Source organism: Cynocephalus volans, chromosome X, assembly GCF_027409185.1.
Source record: "Cynocephalus volans isolate mCynVol1 chromosome X, mCynVol1.pri, whole genome shotgun sequence".
NCBI lineage: Eukaryota > Metazoa > Chordata > Mammalia > Dermoptera > Cynocephalidae > Cynocephalus > Cynocephalus volans.
This window is the reverse complement of record NC_084478.1, coordinates 175253512-175274042: the sequence shown is the minus strand read 5'-3', so window position 1 is coordinate 175274042 and position 20531 is coordinate 175253512. Positions and strand designations below refer to the sequence as shown.

The following is a 20531-nucleotide window of genomic DNA, read 5'->3' as shown; positions in this document are numbered from 1 at the left end:
GCAAAGGCTTAAAATATGAAAATTGTTGATTGACATTAATAAGCATTAATCTTAATTTTTAAACCTAGGACCCGCATTTCATCCTTGATGTTCCCCTTGGAGTGATCAGTAGAGTTGAGAAGATTGGAGCACAAAGCCAAGCAGACAATTCTTGTGGTATAGAGATCGTGTGCAAGGTATAATACAAGCACAGGTGAAAGCTAAAAGGGAGCAATCAGCTCCAAACTTTTTCTGATTCATTCTTTGTGGCCTTTGAACAGTAATTTGTACTGTTAGTAAGTCAGATGTTTGCAGGACAACAACCCCTTCAAATCTCATATCAACAAATTCAAACCATTGTGTAATCTGTTGATGTAAACCTTTTCTTTTCTATTTAAGTGTTTCTAATTAACATGGACCTATAACCTAAGTACTGACATTATTTTGTTACATCTCAGAGAAATCAAGTCAAGAGCAGAAATACTTTTCTCCAGTTTGTTGCTAAGACTACTCTTCAGAACAGTAGATGTTCAAAGACTTTCTAAAGGGACAACAATGTTCTATAAATTCTGTGGTTAAAAATCTGATTAAGTTTCTTGGCTATGTTGGAATTTTCACTTTGAGTTTTACTTATTGTTGATCTTGTACTCTTCATCCAGTGAGTTAAGTAGAAATGTGTATGATAATTTTAATTAATGAATAGTCATTTAAGAAACACTCTTAACTGATATGTTTAATTCTCAATGACTTTACCTCATGTGATAGAGTTTACTAAAAACACTGCATAAAGTACCAGGAAAAAGATCCTGCCTGTAGAATTGTCAAGGCCCCTTCCAAATTTTGGTTTTGGATTCCTGCCAGTCTACTTGCTTTGATCAAATCTATGAGGACGGCTCTCTCTGGCTGGCCCTAGACTGCAGGTAAATCCATTTTTTCCAAGAACCCTTTTACTCTTCTGGATCATGAATCGTTTGGCTTACTAGACTTGCTTTAGGCACTACATAGCAGTCGTCTCCTTTGGTAAATTGCAATTGTCCTTCTCAGGCAGCGTTTCACATGTGGAACAATGGCGAGCAGTTGCAGAATTTAAAGCAGAGGAATGACTTGATCAGCTCTGAAATTTTGAAACACACCATTTCCCTTTCGATAACTCTTGAGCTTCCCGTTATCCTTAGGCTAAAGGAAAAACTCCCTATGAAAACCGTGGGTGTCTGACCCTGACTCACTTTCTTCTGCGGCTTCATCTTGAGCTGCCCTCCCCTCATTCTTGCCATCCCGGTCATGTTGGCTTTCCTTTAGTTGCTCATACTTGCCTCGTACACACACACACCCTGACCCCCACAACCACACCTTTGCACATGCTCTTTCCTTGGCTTGTAATACATTTCTGTCTGAGCAATCCTAAATAGCAAGTCAGCTCAGTCAGCTTCCAAGGTATATGTGTGTAGCCAGTGTAGCTTGGAGGGAGGGCATGTCAGGAAATTACGTTGCTTAGGCAGGTGTCCTGTGGCTGTTTTACTAAGACATTTTTGTGGCTCTGGTAAGCATTTGCTAACAGCTGCTTTAAATGTTTTCTAACCTAAGGCCATGCTCCCAGCCCTCTCAGCCCATGCCTAAGAGCCTTGCAAGGTATGGGGTTTATTTTTTTAACAGGTGATATACAATTCAAGAATTACAAAAGCTATATATAATAAAAAGTAAGGCTCCTTCTACCCTACACCCAGCCCCCCATTCCACTTCCTGTGGGCACCCACTGTTACCAATTTGTAATGTACTCCTCCACAGATATCCTATGCATATAAGCATGTATGTATAGTCTCTCTTTGAACATGTAAATGGTAGTATACTGAATACACTGTTCTACCCCTTTTTTCCTCCCTTGAAAATATATCTTGGAACTTCTTTATATCAATAGAGATGCTTCTTGTTTTTAACAGCTCTTTAGTATTTTATTAGCTGTTCTGAAGTTTATTTGACCAGCCCCTATTGATGGACATTTAGGATATTTCCATTCTTTTGCTGTTATAAATAATATCACAACAGTAACTTCCCAAATTGTTTGTTTTAATTTGTTTATGGTCATATTTATTTTTAAATTTCATGTAATATTAAAGAAGAATGAAATTTTTGTGCTTAACTAACAGGGGCATAGATTTTAAAAGGTTGGGGGGCACTGCTCAAAACATTGTCCTGCGAAGAAATCACACCATCAGAGCTGGCCTTGGTGGAATCATTCCTGCTGACTTGTACTTGTTGGGCCTTTGGTCACAAGCTTACATTGGGGGACATTTTAAGAAACTGTGATCTTGAGAAACAGCATTATATTGTTGTAAGGATGTTACTGGGGCCATAGTCTGTACATGATAACAGAGTGTTTTTTGTTAGTGTGCAGGGGAGAAATGTCTGCTGTATTTCTGTTTTAGGGGTGGTGTGAATTCTATAACTGACTCTTTCAGTAGCTGAAAGCGCACAACTAATTTTGTGGTGCACCTTTAGCAAGTAAGCACACAGGAGTTGATGGCACAGCTTTAGTGTATACCTTTTTCTAAGTACCATTTGATGATTTTTTTATCCCTGCACATGTCCTCTTGGTTCTAGTTTTCTCACTTAATTTTTCCTTTATCTCGTTGGAGGTATTTTTGTTAAAATTTCTTTTGTTAGTTGGAGCAAGATAGATTATAAAATGAGAAATGGATAAAACTGTTTATGGCATGGTATCTGGCTCATAGGTGCTTAGTATATGTTGAATAACCGAATTTTGCTAATTCTTTAACAGGATATGAGGAACTTGCGACTTGCTTATAAACAGGAAGAACAGAGTAAACTAGGGATATTTGAAAACCTCAACAAACACGCATTTCCTCTTTCTCATGGGCAGGTGAGTACACCAAAGTAAACCTTTTTTGCATTTAAGGAGGTCCAGAAATCTCATGTTTACTTATTCCTTTTTCCAGACATTTCCCTTATCTCTTTTTTTTTTTTTCTGTTGGTAACTAATATTAGAATATTTGAAATTTGTCAGTTTCGTGTAAGAATTAAGAAAAGCTACCAATTTTTTGCTTCAAAATTTATGGATTAAAATAGGCTCATATCAGAATGAAAAGCTTTAATGTTAGGTATATGGTATAAAAAAGAAATACTGAGACACATATTTTGTGGTTTTTGTATCCAGGCACTATTTGCATTCAACTATAAAGAAAAATTTCCAATTAATGGCTGGAAAGTTTATGATCCAGTATCTGAATATAAAAGACAGGTAAAGTATGTTGCTTATCAAACTGAAAATAATGGGTTGAACATCTTTTACTCTTTTAAGGTAAGAAACACAGTGGTGATGAAGAAACTTTTTCAGACAAGTTGTACGTAGGCATCACTTCTCTAGCTTTTAGGTTCTCCATCTCCTGGATGCCTCCTTCTCTCTATACCAAATGTTTGGGTCTGGCACCACATGTTCATCCTGTTTCCTGAGGGCAAGTGGGACTCAAGGTCAGAGGTTTAAAAACCAAATCTGCCAGATGATTATTATTAGATGTTCTGGTAAAGAGTTGATGAGTAAGGACCCAAACCACTGACTTAAGTTAGATTTGAAGCATCTAGCGTGACTGCATCAGCCCAATATGGTGTACCAGGGTCTGGGAACTCTTCAGTGCATTGTCAGCTTCAAGTTATTTCAGTAAGATCTTATTTTCATGACATTTACTTTTTGTCTCTACCTTAAATTTGGCATAATGTTTAATATTACTTATTTTAGACATTTGTAAGAAGTTCCTGTGTTTTTAAAGGACTTTCAGGTCTATTTTCAAAAACAATACTAAGCTCATTTTTTACAGAAAACAGGACAAGAAATACATAGAACTGGGATTCTAATATATAATTTTCATTTTTTAGTATGGTTTAGAAATTCTTATGCTTCCTTAGATTTTTAGAAATGTCTAGGAAATGAATTATACATATATATAAACTTTTAAGTAACAATGAACAACAAATTATAAATGGCTTTTAGTTGAAAATAAGAAGTAAATGTGATTTATGCTTAGTACTTTTTCAAAGTGTAAAAGCATGCTTATCCCCACCCTTTCTTCAACACCCTGCAGGGCTTGCCAAATGAGAGTTGGAAAATATCCAAAATAAACAGTAATTATGAGTTCTGTGACACCTACCCTGCCATCATTGTTGTGCCAACTAGTGTAAAAGATGATGACCTTTCAAAAGTGGCAGCTTTTCGAGCAAAAGGCAGAGTTCCTGTAAGTAATAAACATTGTCATTTAGATAGAAACATATACTGTGTTAGATCTAATATGGAAAGATGCAAGACAGAAAAGAATCTAGTGAACAAAACTGAAAGAAAAATAAGCTTGAAAACCTGAACATATCTTTGATCCTCAAGAAATATCTAATTATATAAACATTCTGCTTCTTGTGACACCCCCTTGTATGTTTTCCTATTACTAAGTACAAGGGTAACTTAAGTTATGCTCTCAAAACATAGTAGAGAATAACAAAAGAATAGTAAAAGTTAGCATGCTGTTGCATTAACAATTTATATCTCTGTTTTTTCCGAATCATCCTAGAGAAAATACATTCTTTTCTAGATGCTAAATGGAATGCTATAGCAGCATGGGAGGGACACATTACAAAATAATAGCAGCCAGAAGGTAGTGATGGTTTTGAGTCTGGGGTTTACATCTAGTATAATCCTCAGTCACTTGGCCACTGGAAGAAAATGGGAGGCTTGGTGGTGGAGTTTTAGGTTTTATAAGAGACTGTATATGTTCACTTTGTCTTTACCCTGCTGCATGTGTTATTGTTGAGAAACAAAGATGTTTTTTAAATTAGGAGACAAGGTAAAACTAGTCAATCAAATAGGAATGGGGCTAGATTTTAGTAACAGTTCGACTTAGGTTTTGTTTTGCTTAAAATCATAGAATTTTAGAGGTGTAAGGGGATTTTTAGATTCACCTAATCAGACTTGTTTCAACCTGACCAACACGTTGACCCCACAGCCACTACATTGCTATGATTAGCCTGCCACTCCCACCTTTGAGGAAAATATGCAGGAGAGACAGGGCTTGAGAAGGGAACTTGTTTTTCCTACCATGTAATTAGAGCATGTATTGCTTTAGGAACTATGCTAATATTTGTTGCTTCAAAACACTAGGTGTTGTCATGGATTCATCCAGAAAGTCAGGCAACGATTACCCGTTGCAGCCAGCCACTCGTGGGTCCCAATGATAAACGCTGCAAAGAGGATGAAAAATACTTGCAAACAATAATGGATGCTAATGCACAATCACACAAACTTGTCATCTTTGACGCCCGACAAAACAGTGTTGCTGATACCAACAAGGTACATTCTCAGTGGCATTAGTGAAACGTTGGATATTGTCTTGTGTACTGTCTATAAATGGTTATGCAGTTCAAACAGCCCACTTAATTCCTCACCATCTGAAGTTAGAATCTTCAGAGTAGTCATAGCTATCCCTCCCTGGCATGTACTCTGTTGGCTATGTTTGCTGTCTTGGGTGGGTTGGGATCTTGTTTCTCATTGCTTCTCCACCATCCTGTCTGCTGAATCGATTAAGCAAAGATCCACAAAGAGAATTATCATCTAAAGGATTAAGTAAGTATTTTAATGAAATGTAAGGCCCTCAGAAGTCCCTTTTAACTTAAAAAATATAGTGATTACTTGATTAATTCATATCTGGTCTGAAGCTCTTTTAGAATGGAGTCAGCTGTGGGAAACTGCACAAATATACAGTTTCCATAAATCACATGGAGCAGCAGTTGTATGTCAGGTGATGATGAGATATGATATGAACACCTCTGCAGACAGCTCCCATGTGCTCCCCACTAGCTGAAGGGGTTAAGGTCCTCTGTATCTAACAAAAGCTATCAGGTGAAGCCTTCAGTACCCACTCACTATCCTAGTAGGAAAGGCTCTGATTTGAGTCACTTCTGTTTCCCATGAATGACTTTCCGACGGTGTGTTGCTGCAAGCAGGCATTTGGCAATCAGAGGACTTTGCCCTCTCCCCAAGTAATTTCAGATATTAAGAAGGTGATGACAGCCCTCATGATCTCATGCCTGTTTGTAAAATGACATTTGGGTAGCACACATCTAATGAGCACCCACTAGGGGCAAGGTGCTGGGGGAGAAATACAAAGACAGGCAAGGTGAAGTGCTGTATACAGGAGGTGTAAGCTCACTGTGCTGGGGGAGCCAGAGAGAGAACGGCTACCCCTGCTTGTGGAGTTAGGTAGGGCTTCCCAGAGGAGGTGGCATTTGAGCTGGCTTTTTGCGTGGTCAGTGAACAGAGACGGGCAGGGCATCCTAGACAGTACAAGCACCTATCCATCAGTGTGGCAGGGCATGTCATTCACAAGAATGTCAAGAAAGAAGATGTCTAAGGGCGTGGTCACCCCCTCCACATCCCCCTCAGCAGTGCTTGTGAATCCAACTTTGATTCTCTTGTCAGCTTGTTCCTTTTCTTTCTTCAATGATTATTCCATCGTTGACCACAATCTCCAAAAAGCCAACCTTCCACTCTCCCATCTCACTCTTGAGAGAAGCTGTTACCTTCTATCTGAAAGAGCAGACAAGACATCAGACACGCACTCAGCCATCTTCCCTCGGTACTTGAGTCCCTACCATGTTTCAGGCACTATGCTAGGCTCTGGGGATAGATGTGGCCAACTGGCCACCTTAGTAGGAGAGACACATGTTAAACGAGCAGCTGTACAAACTGCCATGTGGTTGGCCGCTGTGACGTGGAGAAAATAAAGTGAGCTTGGAGAGGGTATAGAAGGAATCTGGTTATTTGCTGTGTGACCCCTGCCAGTTACTTCATCTCTCTAGACCATGATTTCTTTGTCTCTAAAATGGGAATGAGACAGTGTCACCTCCTTCCTAGAGTGGATGTGAAGGTTAAATGAGGAAATACTATAACTGGCCCAGAATAGTGCCTGTTCCTGAGAAGGCATTTGGTCCGAGTTAGCTTCCATCATTACTGACTTAACAGTGATGGCTCTGTTCTCTTGACTTTCATGACATCGCATGCCTCCCCCGCTCCCCGGTTCTCTCGCTCTCCAGCCTAGCCTTCTCAGTGTCCTTCACTGGTTCCTCTTCCCAACCTTCAAATAGCAGTACTCTTGAACTCAGCCTGGGGTCCTCTTTGGTACTCTGTACTATCTCCCTGGGCCATCCCTTCTGATGCCACAACTTGAAACGCCATCTATATGCTGAGTTTGACACTGCAGCTTCTATCTTGCCTTGATCCTTCCTGAGGTTGACACTGAATTTCCATCCTGTTGTGTGATTGACGTCTGTGCTTGGCTTTCTCCCAGGTCCCCAAACCTCAGCAAATCCAAACCAACCTGAGAGGCAGTGTGGTAGGCTGGCAGTACCCCTCAGCTTTAGAAGCAGTTACACCTTTTCCTCCAGGTTCTGTCACTTGGTGCTCTGTAAAACCCTTAGCAAGTTACTTAACCTCTCTCTCTAAGCCACAGGTTCCTCTTCTGCAAAGTGGGAGATAATACCAGTGTCTCATACCCAGGGTTGTGTGAGGATTACAATGAAGTGAGAATAATGCACGTACAAAAGACTCGGCACAGTGACAGGTGCATACTCATTACTCAGTACATGATGTTGATAAGGTTGTCACCTACGGTCAAGGGGACTGCCCAGGTGTCTGACCTGAAGGGGCATGGTAGTGTTGGTTACTGAGGTGGGGAAGACTGGGAGAGGAATGGGACAGGGGCAAAGAGGGGAAGGGAATTCATTTCTTGAGGGTGCCATACAAATGACCACAAACTTGGTGATTTACAACAGAAATGCATTCTCTCACAATTCTGGAGGCCAGAAGTCCAATATCTGGCAGGGCTGTGTTCCATCTAAGGGTTCCAGGGGAGAATCTGTTCCCTGCCTCTTCCAGCTTCTGGTGGTGCCTGAGCACTTCGGGGCTTGTAGCCACATCTTACCAATCTCTCCCTCCATCTCCACATGGCCTCCTCCTCCTCTCTCTTCTAAGGATACTTGTGATGGCATTTAGGGCCCACCCAAGATAATCTGGGATTATTATCTCTTCATCTCAAGAAACTTAATCACATGCAGAGATCTTTTCTTTTTTCTTTTCTTTTTTTTTTTTTTTTTTTTTTTGATCTTTTCTTCAAATTCAAATAAGGTCACATTAACAGTTGCCAGGGATTTGATGTGGATGTCTTTGGCAGGGGAGCCACTTATCAGCCTACTGTAGGGAGGCATCCTTCATTAGTAAGTTCTCCTTGCTCCCCACAGCTGGTGGATCTTAGCATGTCAGTTTTTCTGCATCCTTCCAGTCATACCGTAGTACTTTCCCAAGGAACTGCAAAACATGAGAAAAGCTGTATTCATGGAGGCGATCTAATATCCAGCAGTGCAAGGCAGTTCATTGTGTTTTATCCCATGCAGGAGAGATAAAAGCAGGACATCAAGTTGCATGTCTAGAGTAACTTTAACTATAGCAGTGTATGTGTCTAGGAAACAGACAAGGCTTTTTATCTGTCCAAGTCCCCATTAGCTCCTCTGTATATAAGATTATGTCATCTGCAAATAGAGATAGTTTGACTTTTTCCTTTCCAGTCTGGATGCCTTTCATCTTCTCGCCTGATTGCCTAGGAAGAACCTCTAGTACGATATTGAATCATAATGGCAAAAGCAGGCATTCTTGTCTCGTTCCTAATGTTGGAGGGAAAGCTTTCAGTTTTTCACTATTAGGTGTGATATTAGCTGTGAGTTTTTCATACATGCTGTTTATCAGGGTGAGGGAGTGAGTGGAAAAAACAAAATACAAACTTTTTCCTGTACACTTACAGCACAATGAACAACACAGATGACTAAATTCCAACTTCTGCGACCAAATATGTGGGGACTTCTCCCCACCAGCAAGCAAGCAAGCAATTCTCAGTAGACACCAGCTGTGTGTCCTCTAATTCAATTCCAACACGATCTACCTGAAGATAACGTCAGATCCCACAGGGTGAGGGCTCAGTCCCCAAGACTGCCCCCCACTTCAGATGCCAGTCCCAAGTCCAGACACCTGGTACTTCTGACCAACCAGCTGTAAATCAGCATTCCCACAACCCCTTCCTTGGGTTTGATTAGTTTGCTTGAGTGGCTCTCAGAAGTCAGGGAAACATACTTACATTTACTGGTTTATTACAAAGGTTGTTACAAAGGATACAGACGAACAGAGGCATAGGGCAAGGTATGGGGGAAGAGGCACGGAGCTTCCATGCCCTCCCTGGGCCAACCGTCCAGGAATCTCCACGTGTTCATATATCCAGATGCTCTCTGAACCCAGGCCTGTTGGGTTTTTATGGAGGCTTCATTACATAGGCATAATTGGCCATTGGTGACCAACTTAATCTTCAGCTCCCATCCCGAAGCTACCCAGGGCTGCCAGCCATCATTAGCATACAAAAAGACTTTTAACACTTTGGAGATGCTAAGGATTTTAGGAGTTGTCTGTCAGGAGACAGGGATGAAGACCAAGTATGTATTTTCACAATATCACACGAGGTAAAGAAAGTTCCCTTCTGTTTCTAATTTGTTTAGTGTTTTTATCATGAAGTAGTGTTTGATTTTGTCAAAAGCCTTTTATGTATCAATTGAGGTGGTTGTGTGGGTTTTTTTCCCTCTTTCATTCTGTTAATATGGTGTATTATATTGATTGAATTTTGTATGTTGAACCACTGTAATGGATTGAATAGCGTCTCCCAAAAATTGATGTCCAACTGAAACCTCAGAATGTAACCTTCCTTGGAAATAAGGTCTTTGTAGATGTAATTGGTTAAGATGAGGACATGCTGGAGTAGGGTAGGCCCTAAATCCAATGACTGGTGTCCTTCTAAGAAGGCCATATAGGGACACACACACAGGGAAGATGGCTATGTGACAATAGAGGCAGAGATTTGAGTGATGCAGTTAGAAGCCAGGGAGCGCCAAGGACTGTTAGCAACCACCAGAAGCTAGGAGAGACATGGAGCAGATTCTCCCCTAGAACACCTCGACCTCAGACTTCCAGCCTCCAGAACTGTGAGAGAATAAATTTGTGTTGTTTTAAGCCTCCCTGGCCCCAGATTGGCATACTTTGTTACAGCAGCCCCCAGGAAACTAATACTACCCTTCCAATTCTGGGATAAATCCCACTTGATCATGGTATGTAATCCCCTTAATATGCTGTTGGATTTGGTTTGCTAGTATTTGGTTGAGGATATCTGTGTTTATATTTATTGGTCTTTAGTTTTCTTTTCTTGTGATATGTTTGTCTAGTTTTGGTATCAGGACACTACTGGCCTCATGGAATAAATTAGAAAGCATTCCCTTTTCTTCTTTTTTTTGGAAGACCCGTCATCTCTTGCCTGAACTACTGTGGTAGCTTTGTAATCGACTCTTGCCTCACACCCTGCAATCTAGTCTCCACATTATGGAGAGATTATTTTTTTTTAATTTACTTATTTTTACTATTTTTTAATTGACAAATGAAAATTGTATATATTTATGGTGTACACCATGATGTTTTGAAATATGTATACATTGTGAAATGGCTAAATCAAGCTAATTACATATGCATAACCTCACATACTTATTTTCTTATGGTGAGAACACTTAAAATCTACTCTCTTAGCAATTTTCTAGTATACATTACATTGTTACTGACTGTAGTCACCACACTGCCCAGAGTGATTCTTCTAAATGCACAGCGCTGTGCACATCCCTTAGGGACTTGAGGCAGCGACATGTCCAGATTCCTGCTCAGGGCCTTGAAAGCCCTCCACCCACAGACCCTTTCCTTTCTGTCTTGCCACATGGTCCAGATTCATGTCCCAGCTGTGTGAAGCTCCTTTCAGTTCCTTAAGCATATCCCAGTGCCTTTGCCCATGCTTACGTAGCTAACCAGTGCCTCATCCTTCGGTTGACACTTCCTCACGGAGGCCTTTCCAGGTGAGCAGAGGTCTCCCTGTGCTATGGTGCTCTGCACTTCACTTTTTGTAGCCCTCAGCACACTTCAGATGCCTTGCTCAGTGTGTGTCTAGCTACTTGGCCCTCTGCTCCTCGATGGCAGGAACTGCACAGCTGTTTCCCCAGAAGTGGGCCAGGCACATGATAGCTGTCTCAGGACTGTGGAACGAATGGCCGTCTGGATGGTGGGTCAGAGCATCTCTCCATGGACTGTCGTCACTTAGAGGACATTGCCTGTTAAATTAAAAATGTTCTGACTCTATTACGGAGGCAGAGTGATGGCATCAAAGTTTTTAAGTCATTTCTTTTTCAGAAAGTGACCCTGTGACATGGAGGCAGGAATTTAGTTTTGACTTGCTGCATTTGAGGAGCCTGTGTGGAGAAGAGAAGGCTCTGGAGCTCAGGAAAAGGCCAGGTTGGAGGTTGAGATTGGGGCCAGCTGCATGTTAGGTGGTAGTTGCAGCCTTGGGGATGAGGGGAGGTCTCTGAAGGAGACTGGGTCTCATGAGCAGGGGCCAAGCACGGAAATGCTGTCTGTGGAGGGGGAAAGGGATTCAGTGAAGGGAGGAGTGCCCCAAGTGGTGGGAGGAGACCGGAAGAGTGTCCTAGAAGCCAGGAGGAGGAGGAGTTTCCAGGGGGAGAGCTGTAGGGAGAGGAGAGGGGTACAACTGGAGTCTGACAGTGTGGAAACCTGTTCTGCCACTTCATATCTTCAAGGCCTTCTCTGAGGCTTCAATGTTCTCAGCTGGGAATTGATCCCTGCTGTTGAGGATTGGCAGGCTGGTGGGCAGAGAGCTTATTGTAATGGCCTGATGTGTGTCAGGCCTTCAACAAGTGTTGAACAGCTGGTCTGAAATCGGGGAAAACCAAGCCCATCTTTTGAATCACTGCTTCCCAAAGGACATTTGGCTTTCTTTTTCCCATGAGGGCTGGGGGTGGCTCCAGTGCCACTGCTGTCAGCTTATTCTTGGGGACAGGTGGATGGCAGTGTCCCAATGTCACCAGTTCCTCCTGGGAACCCTGTTTTGCCCCTATGGAGAGAGATCTGGCCAGTAAGTTCTTGTCTTCCAGAACTCTCTGAAGTCCATCCCCCCTGTTCCTGCCACGGTGTAGGTAGGGTCCCCTTCTCACCCCCTTCCCCTTCTGTCTTGAACCCTCCAGGTGCCTGTTCTCTGCGTCTTGGCACGGAGTAGGCACTCCTGCTCTTTTGATTCCATAACCCAATTTTCTGATTATTATTCGTCTTCTTTATATATTTTATTTATTTAAAATTTATTTATTATTATTTTACATTCAGAGATGTTACAGAGCAGTTGGAGGGGCAGGTGGGAGGGGAGTAGGGAAACAGAGGTGGAGGTGGGGGGGAGGGGCTGGCCCATGGCTAGCTCCTTTGCTGGCCTGGTTGTGGAGGGCAGGGTGGTGGGGGGTGGTGGCTGAGGCCCGTGGGTTTCCCCCACTCTGACTCAGGTGCCTGGGGGGTTACCTGCAGTGGATCGCCAGGCTGGATGTAGATCTTGAGGTGGGGAGCATGGCTGTGGTCCTTGGGTGGGACCCCCCACCCAGTTTGAGAGCCCAGGGGTCTCTCTGCAGCAGCTCAGTCATTGCTGGGCTGGATGCGGACATCAGGGGAATGTGGTTGAGGCCCTCAGGCTTCCCTCACCCTGGCTGAGGACCCTGGGAGGCTCCCAGCTCTTTTAGGTTTTATAGGTGTTCTTTGGTGGTGGTAGACCTTTACTGGATAATATCAGAACTTTATCTTTAATCTGTAGGTTTTTGGTTTTTTCTTTCAGTTCTGTGTTGGATTATTTGCTGTTCCCACCTCTTAAACTCTGCACTGGAACTAATTTGTTATCCTTTGCTTACTTTTAAAATGGGGGAACTTCCTGTGGGGACCAGCACTTAAGCCCTGTGGTTGAGCTAAATTTCTGCTTTGCTGCTGATTCCCTGGGGAAGGCTTTTTGTGCAGCTCAGGTTTGTTTTTTTTTTTTCAAAAGATGACCAGTAAGGGGATCTTAACCCTTGACTTGGTGTTGTCAGCACCAGGCTCACCCAATGAGCTAACTGGCCATCCTTATATGGGATCTGAACCCGTGGCCTTGGTGTTACCAGCACCACACTCTCCTGAGTGAGCCACGGGCCGGCCCTCTAGCTCAAGTTTTAATTGTTGACCTTGTTAGCACTTCTGGGTCTTGTGAGGTCTGGTACACCTGGATTGTGTGGAAACTCTGGTCTGGGCCTGAGTTTTTTCAGCAAACCTGCAACCCATTCAGTTCTATATTCCTGGCCAGTCTCCACTGAGCGAAACTGCAGATTGTTGTGAGGCACCCTCCCACAAGAAATACACTTACATGCCACTTGTGCAGAAAAGGGCAGTTTATTCACTCCAGCTGGCCAGTGACCACCTCCCAAGGAGTAACCGAGGAAGAGTGGCGTCAGGCTTTGGTCTTGTAGGGTTTTTAAAGGCAAAAACTACGTACTGTTGGCACACGGGTTTGTCCAGGTGCACAAAGCAAGCTAGGGAGCTAGGTCACAGAGGCTCGGAATGAGCCGTTCGAGCAACCAAGCGTACAAATTTTCATTGTGTGTGGTTCCTGTTCCCATGTAATAATTCACCGTGTGTGGCTCCTGTTTCTATGCAGTTGTTTTTTGTTTCTATGAAAAGGTCAACGGTTTCTCATGCAGAAGGCGGGGTAGTCTGCAGGTCAGACGGGCAAAATTGAGCTACTTAGGATAAGCAAGCAATTCTACAGACGCAGATAGCGAACGCTGTGAGGGCGTAGGGAACTCTGTTTCAAGGTCGGCTGTCCATGCTGTGCCCCAGTGTTCTCCCCGTGGGCCCGCCTCCCCCACTGCCTGCACTCCAAACACTTCCCATGGGACGGGCCATGTGCTGGTCCCTTGCAATGACTCACTGGCCTCTGAGTGGCTCCTTTTTTCAGTTGTCTGTGGCTCCTTGCTCCTGTGAGTCCACAGGAACCCTGTTTGTGGTCTAGCTGTCATGGGGGCCACCAAGGCCCACCTCTCTTGCAGTCTCCAAGCAACTTCACACAAAGGGCACAGCTGCGGTTTTTGCCTGCTTATGCTTTGTGTGCTCACTAGGGCCAGCCTTGAAATGGCCAGGGCTTGAAACAGTCACAACGGTCCCTTCTTTCTCTCATTGCAGCTTTTCCCACCTTTATGAACTCCATAAGTCTCTCCTCCTCTTCCCCTGAGCTCTAGCAGCCCCAGCTTGGCAGTCGTTGCTTTTTAATACTTGTAAATTGGTCGATTGTGGGAGAGAGTGATGCTGGGGACCTTCTATTCTGCCATCTTGATTCTCTGCCTTCTTTGTATCTTTAGTAATCAGTTTCCAGACAATAAATATCTTTAAATATGTGCTCCTGGGTAATAGCAATTCTTTGCATGTGCCTCCACTGTGCTGCAATACTTGATAAGCATAAGGCCTGAGCTCACCACCTCAGGGAGCTTCTTTCCCTGGCCTCTGACTCCCTGAGGCCGATCCCTCAGCCTAGCTCATGGCTCGGTACATAGTAGATGCTTAGTGAAGTCATCCCTGCCTGGCCCAGTTCAGTTCATCTGTCTGCCTTTTTCATGCCCACACCCTGGGCTGTTTAATGTTCCAGAGCAAAAGGCTCACAACATGCAGATTGAAGCAACTGCAAATTCATGTTCTCTGGCCTCAACTGGGCCTTCAGTGCTGCTGGGCAGTGCCTCTAAGTTTCCCCAGCTATCTCTTTCCCCCATTCTCCACAGGGGCCATTTCAACCCATTTATGACTCTTTTCAAATATGCGGCCCTGCTCCATCCCCTTTATTCTCAACAACTGACCTTGCTTCCTTCTTCACAGAGAACAAACAGGAACTTCCTCCGCTCCTGCCTCCTGTGACAGTGGAAGAGGGAGCCTGTCCCTGTGCCCTGCGTTCTCTCCCCAGCCTCCCCTGCCTGCTCGGGGACCTTGCTCATTCACTCACCTCTTTTCTCTCTCTCGAATCTTGGGCCTCCTCCCCTCTACTGACTTCTTCCCATCAAGTCTTTACCATCTGTATGAAGACTCCCTTGATTCACTGTTCCCTTCCAGCTCCCACTGTTCTGCTTTTTACAGATTGATTTCTTGAGTTGTTTACTTGATAGTTCCTCACCTGCTCCTTGCTCACTTCTTAAGTCATGTGAAATTAGCTGCCATCCCATCTCTCTGCCCAGACTGTTCTTGGTAAGGTCACAAATACTTACTTTGTCATGAAATGCAATGCATGCTTTTCAGTTCTTATTTTCCTTGACCTCTTGAGCTTTTGACATTAGTTGAGTACCTCTCTTTTTTAAATACTCTTCATTTCTTTTTCCTCCCATCTCTGGCTGTTCTGAGTTTTTTTGTTATTGTTTTTGTTTTTGCTTTTGTTTTATATTCCTCAAACATTGGCCTTCTTCAGGCTTCTGGCCAACACTTCTCTCCTCACGTTACACACTGTCCTGGAGCATCAGATGCCATACCTTTGTCTGCCATTATCATCCATATGCTGGTGACCTCCGTATTCATATCCATGGCTCACACCTCGCTTATGAGCTCCAAACCTGTATATCCCACCACCTATAGATACCCCCGGCTGAATTTCTCACAGGCCTCAAAACCAAACTCTTCATCTTCTCCACAAAACCTGCTCCTTCTCCAATAGTCTATATCTCAATCAATGATACCACCATCTCTCAGGTTGCCCAGCCAGAATCAGGGGGGTCACCTGCACTGTCCATTTTTACTGCTCCAATTAGCCACAATGTCCTGCCTCTTAAATATCTCCGGTCACCTGTGTCTCTCTGCTCTGCTATCTCCGCTATGATTCCTTCAGCCAGATGATTGCCCATCTCTGGGCTGGTCTGCCTGTCAAAGGTCCCACGCTCCTCTAATCCCTTCTCCCCTGTGTAGTCAGTGAGTCCTCTAATGTCTGACCCCCTTCTTGCATGCCTTCGAGCCCCGGCACTACTCTTTGGTCTGTCACTGCTCTCACCACTGCCCCAGGGTTCTCTCTGTTGGACTTCTTACCCCCTCTCAGGAAGCCATGTCCTCGCCCACCTCTGGGCACCTAGACACAATGGCCCCTTTCCTTAGGTGTTCTTGAACTTCTTCCCCACGGCAAAGCTTTCCTGACTTGCGTTCTCTTCTCTTCTGGCCTGCCAGGCCTGGCCACATGCTCCCGGTGCACCCTGTGCTCACCCTCTGCTGCCCTTGGCCCTATTCTCCCCTGCCCACCCCACCACACTTTGAGGGCCTGGAGGACCAGGCTGTCCACTTGTTTGTCATTGGTGCCCCAGGACTTAGCTCAGGGCTAAGCATTCACATTCACTTGGCAAATGGTTGGAGCCTAAATGAGGAGTATGGTCTTTGGGTGTACAGATGTGTTTATTTTTTATTTTGTTATTGAGGTAAAATTCAAATAACAAAACTTACCATTTCAACCATTCCAAAGTACAATTCAGTGACTTCAGGTACATTCACAATGTTGTACAACTACCACCGGGACGCTTTCATTACCCCCAGTGGAAACCCTGTACCCATTAGCAGTCACTGCTCATTTACCTCCTCAGCCCCTGGCACCCACTCATCTGCTCTGTGTCTCTATAGATTCTCCTGTTCTGGATATTTTATAGAAATGGAATCATACAGTATGTCATCTTTTGTGTTCTGGCTTCTTTCACTTAGTGTAATGTTATCAAGGTTCATCCATGTTGTAGTATTAGTACTTTACTCCTTTTTTGGCTGAATAATATTCCATCGTATGGATATACCACATTTTGTTTATCCATCAGCTGATAGACATTTAGATTGTTTCAACCTTTTGGCTATTGTGAATAGTGCTACTGTGCACATCTGTGTACAAGTTTTTGTGTGAATACCTTTTCTCAATTCTGTGGGATTGTCCACCTAGGAGTAGAATTTCTGGATTATATGGTAATTCTACATTTAACTTTTTGAGGAACCACAAAACCGTCTTCCATGGTTGCTGCACCATTTTACATTTCCATCAGCAACGTATTAGAGTTTCACTTTCTCTACATCCTCATCACAGATGTATTCTGAATGTTGGCCTCTACAAAACATAAGCTAATGATAGACCAGATTTTGTTATGAGATCACCAAAGGGTGGGTGGGCCATATCCCTTTTGTTACATTTGTATTTTATTTTGCTTAAATTGATTAAATAAATTTAATGGCTTGACTTCCAAAATGTTTTATTATATATATGGAAATTTTGTGGTAGTACAGCTTTTTTTATTCACATAGATGGCACTAACTATCCTTTTTAAACCTAATTATCCTTGAGTAAGATCCAGTTATTAGTGGTTTAAAAGCTGATGATGGGTGATGGAGGATTGTTATGGGTTGAATTGTGTCCCCATAAAAAGATATGTTGAAGTCCTAACTCCTAGTACCTGTGAATGTGACCTTTTTTCGAAATAGAGTCTTTGAAAATGTAATGAAGTTAAGATCTGATCATGTTGAGTTAGGGTGGATCCTAATCCAGTATGACAGTGTCCTTATACTGAAAAGGGGAAGAGACAGAGACATAGACAAGGTCAGGTGGAAATGAAGGCAGAGATGAGAGAGATATGTCTATAAGCCAGGAATGCCAGGGGCTACCAGAAGCTGGGAGAGCCAAGGAAGGATCCTTCCCTGGAGGATTCTGAGGGAGCATGGCCCTGTCAGCACTTGATTTTGGACTTCTAGCCTTCAGAACTGTGAGAGAATACATTTCTGTTATTTTAAGCCACGCAGTTTGTGGAACTTTGTTCTGGCAGCCCTAGGAAACTCATGCAAGGATATAGGAGATTTATTAACCGATGAGTTTGTTGCTTCTTTAGTGGTCTGTGTCTGGTAGCGCTAGAAAGAATAGAAAAGGTAGTTCCAGATGAAGTGATGCACATCTTTTGGTTTTCACAGGCAAAGGGTGGAGGATATGAAAGTGAAAGTGCTTACCCAAACGCAGAACTCGTGTTCTTGGAGATCCACAACATTCACGTGATGAGAGAGTCACTGCGGAAATTAAAAGAGATTGTGTATCCTTCAATCGATGAGGCACGGTGGCTATCCAATGTGGATGGGACACATTGGCTGGAATATATAAGGGTAAAGAGGTCCAATCTTTTATATGTTTTCTGGTTAAGACTGCTCAGTTTCTGTGCCATAAATGTCTGTATCTCCAAGTGGTTTCTCAGCATCACAAATAAGTGCATCTTTGCTGTGTACGTGAGCTTTCTTAGTTTCCAAGGGCAGTATCCAGACTGTGGTTTTTGTGATGGGCTTTTGTGACATAGTAAAATGGGTATACCGCTTGCCTCAGGTCAGATTTTTAAAGAACTTTGAGGCCCTTTTAATAGAGGAATCTATTTACTGCTGTAGTATTTCTACAATTTTTTTTTAACATGTTGCTAATGTTTCCTAGTGATTCTCAATTGATTACATGTCATTCTTGTTTTTTTTGATCAGAACTTGCACAGTTCTCCCTAGAATTATTTTATGTTGTAATCGAAATTAAATGTAGCCTTGTCTAATGTGCCCTCTTTTCTGAAGATGCTTCTTGCTGGGGCAGTAAGAATTGCTGATAAAATCGAATCTGGGAAAACATCTGTGGTGGTGCACTGCAGCGATGGCTGGGACCGAACAACCCAGCTCACGGCTCTAGCTATGCTCATGTTGGACAGTTATTACCGGACCATTAAAGGATTTGAAGCACTCATAGAGAAGGAGTGGATAAGCTTTGGACACAGGTTTGCACTGGTAAGTTGAGATGCTGAGGTTCATGCTTGACTTTTGCTGCGTGATATGCATGTTCATGTCATGTGTAACACACACGTGTGGATGAATGCACACACCCCTATGTCTCAGACCCGAATTGCCATAATAGAATACCATGGACCTCAGCATTGTATGTTCTGGTAGGGCTTTTTTTTTTTTTTTTTTTTTAGTGTAGATATGCCTTTTTCAAATAATTGAGGTAAAATTCAAATAACGTAGAATTAACCATTTTAAAGTGCTCAATTCAGTGTCCCGTAGTACTTTCACAGTGTTGTATAGTCATCACCTCTGTGTAGTCTCACAACATAGTCATCACCCCAAAAGGCAACCCTGCACACATTAGACAGTCACTCCCCATTTTCCCCTCCCTCCAGCCCCTGACAACCACTAACCTGCTTTCTGTCTTAATGAATTTGCCTATTCTAGGCACCTCATATAAGTGGAATCATGCAATATTTGTCCTGTCATGACTGGCTTAGTTCCTTAAGCCTGTTTTCAGTATTTATCCATGTTGTAACATATACCAATTTTAATTTCCTTTTATGGCTGAATAGTATTCCCTTGTGTGTATATACCACATTTAGTTTATCTATTCATCTGCTGATAGACACTTGGGTTGTTTCCATCTTTGGCTATTGTGAATAGTATTGCCATGAATGTTGATGTACAAGTTTTTGCCGTAACAAATTACCACAGACTGGGTGGCTTAAACAACAGAAATTTATTTTCTCACAGTTCTGGAGCCTGGAATTTCAAAATCAAGGTGTCAGCAGGGTTGATTTTTCCTGAGACTTCTCTCCTTGGTATATAGATGACTGCCCTCTTATCCTTCACATGGTCTTTCCTCTGTGCATGCACCCTGGTATTTCTATGTCCAAATTTCTCATCTCATAAGGATGTCAGATTGGTTAGGGCCCACTCTAATGGCCTCATTTATACTTAATCACCTCTTTAAAGGCCCTATCTATATCTACTAAGTCACATTCTGAGGTACTGGGGATTAGGGCTTCGATTTTAGGGAGAACACAATTTAGCCCATAACAACCTGCTTTTGGTTTTGGGGTATGTATACCTAGGAGTGGAATTGCTGGGTCACCTGATAGGGCATTCTTGGGCCGCCTTTTGTGTTTTAATCCAAATGGCAGCTAGTTCAACTGTCCAAGCCATTGAGGTGTTGGAGATTCATCTGAACCATGTATTGAATTAGAATATTCCCGAAGTCCACAGCAGGCTCACTGTGGAAAGCAGGAGGACAGACAGTGCGAGGACCTCAGTGGCTCCAGCATGAGGGCATCAAGCATACCACTGTGCCTGCACTCTCAAGGAGGACAGCCTAAAAGAGGCCCTCCCAGAGGGAAGTAGGCAAGCCCACAGCCCCTGAGCCGCATGCCCTTCAGGAGCTATTGTCAGATAGCTGGACATGTTCCTTCACCTCTCTTGCCTTGGTTTCCTCCTCTTTGAAACGGAGTGTCATGTGGGGGATATGAGTTCGCGTGTGTTAAGAGCTCAGGACAGTACCTGGCCCATACTAAGTGCAGGGTAAGTTTTAGCTCATTTTTAAACATCATCAGGAACTCCTTTACTTCTCCCCCCTCAGCAAATTCTGGGCTCAATGGGGAGGAGAGCGTGTGTGGAATCTTTCCAGATGTTTGCATCTGGCCATCTCTGAAGACTCAGGCCATTCTCTTCCACCTTTCCTCAAACATATGTCCTGGAGGAGAGGAAGCTGGCAGGGGGCTTTACCAGAGGGGTAGTGGTAAAGGCTACA

General features: G+C 43.3%; 1 protein-coding gene across 7 annotated transcripts in view; it reads left to right on the top strand.

Annotated features, from left to right (window-relative positions):
• MTMR1 (myotubularin related protein 1) overlaps positions 1–20531 on the top strand; it is a 76901-nt gene that overhangs the window by 31529 nt on the left and 24841 nt on the right. For all 7 annotated transcript variants that reach the window (XM_063083993.1, XM_063083995.1, XM_063083992.1 and 4 more), the window contains 7 exons: positions 69–176; positions 2756–2857; positions 3152–3235; positions 4074–4223; positions 5138–5326; positions 17909–18094; positions 18539–18745. In XM_063083993.1, the coding sequence (XP_062940063.1) occupies positions 69–176; positions 2756–2857; positions 3152–3235; positions 4074–4223; positions 5138–5326; positions 17909–18094; positions 18539–18745 (1026 nt within the window). The remainder of the gene's footprint in view (positions 1–68; positions 177–2755; positions 2858–3151; positions 3236–4073; positions 4224–5137; positions 5327–17908; positions 18095–18538; positions 18746–20531) is intronic.